General features: G+C 38.0%; 2 protein-coding genes across 3 annotated transcripts in view; one reads left to right on the top strand and one right to left on the bottom strand.

Annotated features, from left to right (window-relative positions):
* The window catches only part of LOC106939534 (L-rhamnose-binding lectin CSL2-like), a 14,377-nt gene extending 8,399 nt beyond the window's left edge, over window positions 1-5,978 (bottom strand). Inside the window, exons 1-5 of the mRNA XM_015021949.1 lie at window positions 5,791-5,978; window positions 2,124-2,234; window positions 1,904-1,969; window positions 1,721-1,736; window positions 161-232 (exon numbers count right to left, since the gene is read on the bottom strand). Of these exons, the coding sequence (XP_014877435.1) occupies window positions 161-232; window positions 1,721-1,736; window positions 1,904-1,969 (154 nt within the window). The 5' untranslated portion in view covers window positions 2,124-2,234; window positions 5,791-5,978. The remainder of the gene's footprint in view (window positions 1-160; window positions 233-1,720; window positions 1,737-1,903; window positions 1,970-2,123; window positions 2,235-5,790) is intronic.
* On the top strand, window positions 4,553-8,268 carry LOC106939535 (galactose-specific lectin nattectin-like). Of its 2 annotated transcripts, XM_015021951.1 has the most exons (6): window positions 4,553-4,734; window positions 5,196-5,217; window positions 6,715-6,794; window positions 7,247-7,381; window positions 7,618-7,729; window positions 7,899-8,268. In XM_015021951.1, exons 1-6 carry the CDS (start codon window positions 4,675-4,677, stop codon window positions 7,961-7,963), a joined length of 474 nt encoding a protein of 157 aa, XP_014877437.1. In that variant the 5' UTR covers window positions 4,553-4,674; the 3' UTR covers window positions 7,964-8,268. The 2 variants fall into 2 exon arrangements, with proteins under 2 accessions (XP_014877437.1, XP_014877436.1); XM_015021950.1 differs by lacking the exon at window positions 4,553-4,734 and having other exon boundaries at window positions 4,741-5,217.
* The last annotated feature ends 464 nt before the right edge of the window (window positions 8,269-8,732 follow it).

The following is an 8,732-nucleotide window of genomic DNA, read 5'->3' as shown; positions in this document are numbered from 1 at the left end:
CATACCACCTTCAACCACTGGGTGGCAGTGTTCAGTCAACACGTCATACCACCTTCAACCACTGGGTGGCAGTGTTCAGTCAACACAACGTCCGTCAGTAAAACACTATTTGTCTTTAAAAGAAAACAGAAACAAACTTATGAAACCATTTCTAACTCACCACAGCTGAGGTGTTGGACGTTATCGCTGTCATCACAGGTGATCACTCTCTGACTGAAGGCGCTGTTCTGAGCTTTGTGGAGTCATAAGCAAGGAGAAATGTTTCATAATAAACAGGAATAATTTATACTAGTTCAGAAGCTGAAAAGTTGAATAAATTGGTTCTAAATGTCTGAAATTAAACTTTTGGCCTTACCATAAATTACAAACTGTAAATTCTGAGTGTTTAAACATATTAAATATAAATACATATGAAAATGTGGGGAAAAAAAACTACTCCTAAAAAATGTTTTTCCAAAAAGAGGAAGACCAGGTAGAATTATCTGACCGCAGAGAGACAGTCTGGGGTAGAGACTCTGTAGTCAGTGTAGTAGTCTGGAAGGTGAAAATCTAAGCAGATTGTGTCTAGGATGTGTGGGGTCTGCAGAGATGTTAGCTGTCGTTTTCCTGACCCTTGGCCTGTTTGGATGAAAGGTCAGCCTCTCTGCAGACCTGATTGTTTGCTGCAGGCTGGTCCTGAATTACAGCCGTGCAGAAGACGCCTGATCCAGTTTAGTTTAACTGTGGAGATGAATTCAGCAACATCTTGGGTTTTTTTTCCTTATGATTATGATTCAAGCTGAAAAATACTTTGTCTTATAAACAAATTAACCTGTGACCTTCAATTTAACCAGACGGCATCTTGACACAGTGCAGTTCCATCTTTCTACTGTATCTTAGATTTAAAGAGGCAGTACTATATTAACCTTTTTGAGCTTTGCATCATGTTATAATGTGTTGCCTTCATTTTTTCATAGTGTTTGAGAAATCCTTGGATCTCCTGATGTAATTATTCAGGGTGTCTGAAGGCTTCGTCTCACAAAGCGCTGCTCCCTCTCAGCTCCTCTAAACTAGCAGCAGCAATCAGTAAACACCTGGTGGAAATGCAACCTGCTAGGCTTATAAATAAACTACTTATCAGTCCAAAGCTCCTAAGAATGGTTGTACTTAACATAGAAACGTTTTGTTGTGAGGATGTGCTGAACGCAGGATGTTGGAAGGAGCAGGAGCTTCTTAAAGAGACAGAGGCCAATTTCAAGGCATCAGAAAGTGAAATCAACTTATGTTTGATATGCACAGCATTTTATAGCAACTGAAGGTAATGTGTATCACTTGATTGTGTCTGAAAAATACATCATGCCACTACTTTAAAGTTGTTTTCATTCAAATTTGAAGTTTGTGAAGAGAAATTATTCCAACCTCTAAACGACAATAAAATGATTTAATTTTTTAATTTCTGAAAAAATGAAGCATCTACACTGAATAAAAAAAGATGGCACATCAAAAAACATTTGTATCTTCCTCAATGTTCAGTGGAGAAAGGCTGCCGTGGCATCAAGAGATGCACATGGGACACAACCAGCATTCACACACACACACACACAGGTAGAACAGATGCTGTCCCAAACACTCTAATATTTAAACTCTGGATCTTCATTCCTTGGATCAACAACCAGAAAGTCATTAAGCATCCATGCTGACATCACTTCACACTGTCTACCGTTATATGAGACGAACTCACCTGATTCTGCCTGGTGCTGGAAAAGAGACAAAGTATTAGAACTTAGTAACAGTAAATATGCTGGATTGCTTCACTAGTCGCTTGATATTTACATAAAACAGACTGGATTGTTGCAATCATACAGTTTGATCAAATAAACATAAGCAGTGACACATCAAATGATCAGAAACATGAAAAACTTACACTTTTTCTGACCCAGAGAGCTCCGCTCAGACAAAGCAGCAAAGTCAAGTGCAGGGCTGAAGCCATCTGTGGCAAGAATTATTCAAAATGTTTATCTCATAGTTTTCTTAGGAAATTAACTGGAATAAGAAACATATTAAACTAAAATCAGACAACTTCTAATAATTAGGAAGCTGTGGTGGCATAAACACAACATGAGCAAAAACAAGTTCAGCTTCACCTTGTTGAGATTTTCAGTGGGAGTTTCTTCTTCCAGCAGCCGTTTCTGGAATCAGGACGTCTCAGAGATCGCAGACATTAAGTAGCTGCAGCGTCTCGCTAAATGTGACATCTGCAAACAACACGCACAATATTGTCCTAATATTTAATTTGGTGGCAGTCTTGTATCCTGCTTAACTGCAGGATACAGTTATGTTATATTCTTTCAGTCAATATTTGCTGAACGCTTAAAGTGTTCAGCAAATATGTAATTATCTCTGAATATTATTCATGCAAAACAAAAATGTTTTTTAGTATTTCATTAGTCAAATTATTTGATAAAGATAGAAGGTATGCAGATCAATGGGTTGAAATAAATTTGATCTGTCAATTTTATTTTACATTAAAAACTGTTTAATAATAAACTTCAATAAGTCACAAAATATTTTAGCTGAATATGAACAAATTGTAAAAAACATTTGCTGATCAGTGTGTTTTACAGATATAGAATCTGTAAAATATTGAACTTTTTCTTAATCTTCAATGAAATCAGAGACATGAAAATCTACGTTTATCCTCATTGGTTGTTAGGATCTGATGTTTTACTTCAACATATTAAAACTTTCTACCCAACTGACTGAACCTGAACTCAGCTGTTAAACATTTTAAATCAACTGGTCCACAGTCAGAACCACCTGGAGCTTAAACTCATCAATACACAGGAGATTTACATTTTTAATTTACTTATTTCAGTTTAAGATGAACATGCAACATATTAATATTAATGAAAAAGTAACTTGGAAGGAAGTAAAATGTGAAATTATCTGCCTTTTCAAAGCAGCTGCCACAGACTGAGGACACAACGAACGGCTGTCAGTCTGCTGCACTCAGCTGCAACAATAAAACATCTCCGACTGATGCAACTGTCTAAATATTGTATCTTTAGATTGTAGTGTTAAAGTAACCTGAAGAAAAATCCCCTGCTGTCTGTTTCCGTGTATCTCTGATCACCTGACCAGGTACACAGACACTCAACTGGCAAACACCTTTCAAATGATGCATTTGAAAGCAAACATTTCCAAGGATAGATCGGAAATGTTTATAGATTTATTCAAGACAAGTTCCTGGAATGGATGGCAGAACCGTTCGACCCGATCAGGAGGCAGAACGTCGTCCATCCTCACTGTGACTGACTTTATAACAACTAAACTTTGTTCTCAGTCATGTTTTATGTTTGTTTTTAAATTAATTTAATGTTCCATTTAAAAATGTTTTGAGCAGCTAAATATCAAACTTGAGTTGTGAGGATTTTGTTTATGTAAAACAGGTGCAGATTATTTTGTCTAATATAGAAAAAATGAATCAGAATACTTTGTTTGCAAAGCTGCTGTTCAGAAACAAGGAATTTGACATCAGTGAACAGATGTTAGCTATAGATGTATAAACTTTATAGAAGAAGAAATGGAAACGTTAGGCGCCGCAGACGGACAGGTGTTCGTTGGGTTCCTCAGTCTGTGGCAGCCGGTTGATGCAGTTAGACCAGTTTTTGTTTTAGAAATGTTTATAAGGCCGATTGAAGCTTTGTTGCTTTTGAACAAAGATATAATCTTTTCTGAGAAAAGAGGGAGATCGTTTCAGATTTTACTTCCTTCTTCTGCTTTGCATTAAATTTTCCATTCATATAAAAACACAATACATGAAGAAGAGGATCACAAACTTCACATCTGAATAATTGTCAATAATTCAGTAAATTGCATTTGGGATGAATGAGTCCTTATAAATGCTGTTGGTTGCTGCCGCTGCTCTGTAGCGCCATCTACAGGGGAGAGCAACAACGACTGAAGTCACCCACAAGAAGTTGAGCCTTTTGTATAAATCTCCCAGCATCCTTTGCTCTTGGCCGATGATTATGTTGATATTTCTGGACAGTTTATGTTCATCCTTCTCTCACCAGGCTCACATGCTGAAAGTTTAAACCTTTTCTGAAGATTCATATAAAATATCTAGAATCCTAAAATGGGTCAAACAGAACCACAGAGACGAGCAGATCCTCGATATGCCAGCTCAGATCAACTCCCTGAACCATGAAAACTTTTCTTACCTTGAACACCTGAGTAAAACCTTTTCCTTCTTGAATTAACACTGAGATGTTCATTGATCATTTAATCACAGTTTGTTTAATGACAACCTGGTTGTTTTCTGTTTGTTCTCAGAATAAAAAGCAACAGCATCCATTTAGAAGAAAACCCGTCATGGCCGAATCAGCCAATGAAAGCCGCAACGCAGAAACGATTACACAATGTCAAATTCTTCTGCTAGAAAACAATTCCACAAAGCTAAAGAAAAGAAATATTTAAATCCAGGAAACATCTGTCTTGGAAATTTTGTCTTTTTTGTGAAGACTAATTTTATTTTACGAGAAGGAAGTTTTCAACAATCCTATATAAGATCCGTCCTTCTATCTGGTATTATTCTCTCTGCATGCAGCAAAGGAAGCATCCAGCTTTTCATTACTGTCTGTCGATTCAACTCTGACTTTATCTGAAAAGCTGAAATTTATTGTTTCTTCACAGATGGATTCAGGTTTTCAGCTGGTATTGATCCTCGGCTTCATCACAATGACTGCTGAAGCTGTAAGTTATTTAATGCCAATTGATATTTTTGTATCTCCATAACCTGCTTCATGAGCTGGGTCATAAAATGCACCCAGCCAAAACCTGTGCTTAAACTAGGCGGCAGAAATCAAGTGAATCCGTCGTCCATATTCCACTGCTCCGTCTGATCTTGGTTCGTTTCATCAGATAAAAACTGAAATGCTGAACAAAAAGTGAAAATAAGTAAGCAGATTCCCAAAGAGCCTCCAGAAAACTTCCAAAAAGCTCAGAAAGCTGAAGCTCACAGTAAAACCAACCAGTGACAGCAGAGACTGTTGGGTGTAAATACATCAGTTTCCATCTGTTTGCTACTGATTATAAGATCTTTAACAGATTAATAATGTCAAAATGTCCAAATGCACAAAGAGTTTTCAGTTTATCACCAGAATCTGAGGATGCCGTTAAGGTCAGTGGTCATCAGTGTGTCTTTGTGTTCACAGGGTCCAGTTCCAAACTCAGCAGGTTGGTAATTATTCCTATAAAACTTTGGTGGTTTGGTGATATTACACATGCTATAAATGAAACGTCATAGATGTACTTTTTATGCATCAGTTGTGTGACAGCTTGGGAAGCCATTTGTTTTTTTCTTCAGCTGAAGTCTTGGAGCGTCGCTGTGCTGCACAGTGCAGCGTTTCCTCTACGTGTTGTTGATCGTGGCACGAAGCCACAGTTAAATAAACCCCTGCAGAATCAAGTTTGTCACACTGGTAGTTAGTTACCAAAATTATTTCTATTTGCTAAATGCCAGAAGACTTAGTGAGAACATTTCTTAGAGATTGTTTTGAACGTTCCCTGAATTTGACATACATTTGGTGGTTATCAGAGAAAGCAGTGGAACCTGTTGAGTTTCCTTCCACAAACCTCTGACAGGTTAACAGACACTTCAGTAAGCTGGCGTCACGCCTCTAGATTTATTTCAAGGTTGCAGCTGAAAAACTCTCTTATTCAACACGATGAGAAAGTTAAAAGAAATTAGAGAAGCTATCAGAGAATCATGGAGCTGCTCCAGTCTGGTTCCTCCTGGGAACAACTTACCAAAGCTTAAAGGTGCAGCATTTGTCTGTGCAACTACAGGCATGATGGGAATGTCCAACCATCAAAGCGCTCAGGTAGAAGACGGGTTCTGGTCCAAAACGTGCAGATTAACCCCAGAACAAAAACATGAAGGGGTCATGATCCGTGTTTCTGTGTATTTATTTGAAGGGTTTTCTGTGTTCAGGTTCTGTCCTGAGTCTCTGTTGATTGTTTCCCAGGTGTGTCTAGTTACCTGATTACCCTCCCTGTGTATCTAAACCCACCTGTTGTCTGTGACAGTTCGTCTGCCGGCAGAGTTGAACTGTTAAGTCCTGTGGTGGCATTAGCTCGTTGTTAGTCTCTGTTTAACTGAGTTGCTGCTGGTGCTGAGCCTCTGTTTCTGCTCTGCCTGAGATCTGGACTGTTTTTCAGCTACACTCTTCATTAAATTCATCCTTTTCTTCTACAACTTGGGTCTCTGTGTCTCTCCTCACCACCACCAACCTCTCCACATGACAGAAGAAGCTTTACTTTACAGGAAACAGAAAACTGGATGCAGTTTGCCGACACATACAGCTTCATTTGTGCAGACGTGACTAAAGAGGAAGTGTGTGGTTATCATGACACAGGGAGGCTTTCACCATCCCAGCAGCAAAACATTTTCTTTGAAAGGTTTTATTGTCAGACAGGACAGCAGGTTGTGACAGAGAGCAAAGGTCAACAGCCTGGTCGAGGACTGAGGCCTCCGTATGGACTGATCTCTCTCCCCCTTGTGCAGCCAAACTGAGTCATTAATTGATCAAAAGTTCTGTCATCACCAATAAGCATCTGGAGAGTGAATTTAACTATAGAAGGGTTAACATATACCTATGAATTCATTATCATTTATTCAAATTTAATGCAATATCTTTTGAATTTTTTCCTCCTCACATTAAATGACTCCAGCCTGTCCTCCTGGATGGACCCAGCTTGGAAGTCGCTGCTTCATTTTCTACTTCAGCCCGAGGACGTGGAGCGATGCCGAGGTGCAGAGGAGCACAAACACAACTCTGCTTCAGTTCGTAACATCCTCCTCAGCTGCTCACCAACATGAAGCTGCTCTGTTTTCAGCTTTAAAATAACACAACAGGCACATAGATCCTCTGTCACGTTCGTTAAATAATCAGACTCATCCTGCAGACCATCAGTCTCACTTCCTTAACTGATTAAAAAAATAAACTCACTGCTGCTGAATGGCTCATACTAGCATAAAAATGATTTTTAAAATAATTTAAAAACACTTCATGAAATAACCAAAGCTTTTCATTATCTGTTTTAATTTGTTGAATTTATCTGAATTTATCTTTCAACAAAATTTCAGGAAAATGACCATTTTTGTTCTAACATTTTAGCTTAAGTTTCAGACACATTTGATTCTTCATTTGAAGATATTTATTTTCCAACTGTAACTTTTTCTGCTGTGTCTGCTCTGCATTAGGCCTTCTGCATTTCTATTGGTGGGAATTTGGCCTCAGTCCACACCAACGAAGAAAACGACTTCCTGAGTGACATGGTCGTACGGGGCACTGGCAGCCCTTCGATCACATGGACCGGCGGCCATGACGCCATCACAGCAGGTTCAGAAAACCAGACCAGGTGACGCGCTGGATGAGCGGCTTGTTCACACACATTCAACTTGTACTGTGTGTGGATAAACACAGAATGTTTATCTGCATAACACACACACACACTCATCTGAGAGTGTGTGTGGCCTTGTGTTTGATGAGGACTGTACTCTCTCCTGCAGTAAATGATATTTCAGTAACTGTACTGTTAGTTAACTACAAGCTAACATTTCATTTGTGTTAGGAGGGACAGTGGATGTGGAGCGACGGATCAAAGTTTGACTATTCTGCCTTCGCTCTCAGTCAGCCTGATAATTACCAACAAACAGAAAACTGTCTGGAAATGAACTGCGGTGGTAAAGATAAACCCATTTTTGATTTGTTTGTTATTTAGTTTTTGAATGAAGGAATGCTGAAACCTGAACCTGGCTTAAAAGTTCCATGTAATTCAATAAAACATGAACTAAGATGGAAATGTAGAAGAATCAGATGTTTCGTCATGCTGGTGCTTTTCTCTCCTAACAGGGAGCAAGTGGAACGACAGACCATGTACCCAGCCATGCCCATTTGTTTGTGCCAAAAAAGTCTGAAGCCTCCAACCATCTGCTGAAAATCTTCTCAGCTTCATCTCTGCTCAGTTTTAATACTTTTAATAAACTGAAATTAATTGTGTGGTTGTAAGATGACAAAAGTTTAAAAGGTCTAAGGGGAACGAATGGATAAGAGGGAATGCTGCTCTGATAGCAAGTCTGTGTTTGGTAGGATTTCTTTTGGGCTTAATGGGTTTTTAATCTTCTGAAATAAAAAGTAACATTATAAACACAAACTTGATTTAATGATCTTTATGCTGTCAAATATTTTTACTTCATTAAGTGGTTTGAAAACCTGCACATGATTATTTTAGCCTCATTTTCAAATTCAGTATCAAGTTTATTTTTCATACTTTGAAAACATTTTAAACGTAACAGATTGTTTTCAATATGCCATGAAAATTATGAATATAAATCATTCAAAGGTTTCCAGGATTCTTTGCAAAAATGGAGTAAAAACACAATGAAAACATGAATTTTATGATCTACTGGAACCAAACAAGAAACTAAAAATTAAAGTATAATTCACAACCTTGTGAAAGTGAAACTGACAACTAAACAGATTTGCATAAAAATGTCAGATTTCCCACAGACATATAGAGATAGAACCTTAAATAACTTATTCAGAGAGTTTATTGGTAAAAATGTTAGGGATTAGTTTCACTTTAAGCACTGATCTATGAGTCTGGTGAAAACATTGATCATTTAGTTTGGGGAGCTGATTTTAACTCCTGAAATATCTTTTAATCTGGATTAAGTCAGAATTAGG

This window comes from Poecilia latipinna, unplaced genomic scaffold (genome assembly GCF_001443285.1).
Source record: "Poecilia latipinna isolate Pla-1442-1.1 unplaced genomic scaffold, P_latipinna-1.0 Scaffold2901, whole genome shotgun sequence".
In the NCBI taxonomy this organism is placed as follows: Eukaryota; Metazoa; Chordata; class Actinopteri; order Cyprinodontiformes; family Poeciliidae; genus Poecilia; species Poecilia latipinna.
The sequence above is the reverse complement of the archived record's forward strand: the minus strand, read 5'-3'. Positions and strand labels throughout refer to the sequence as shown.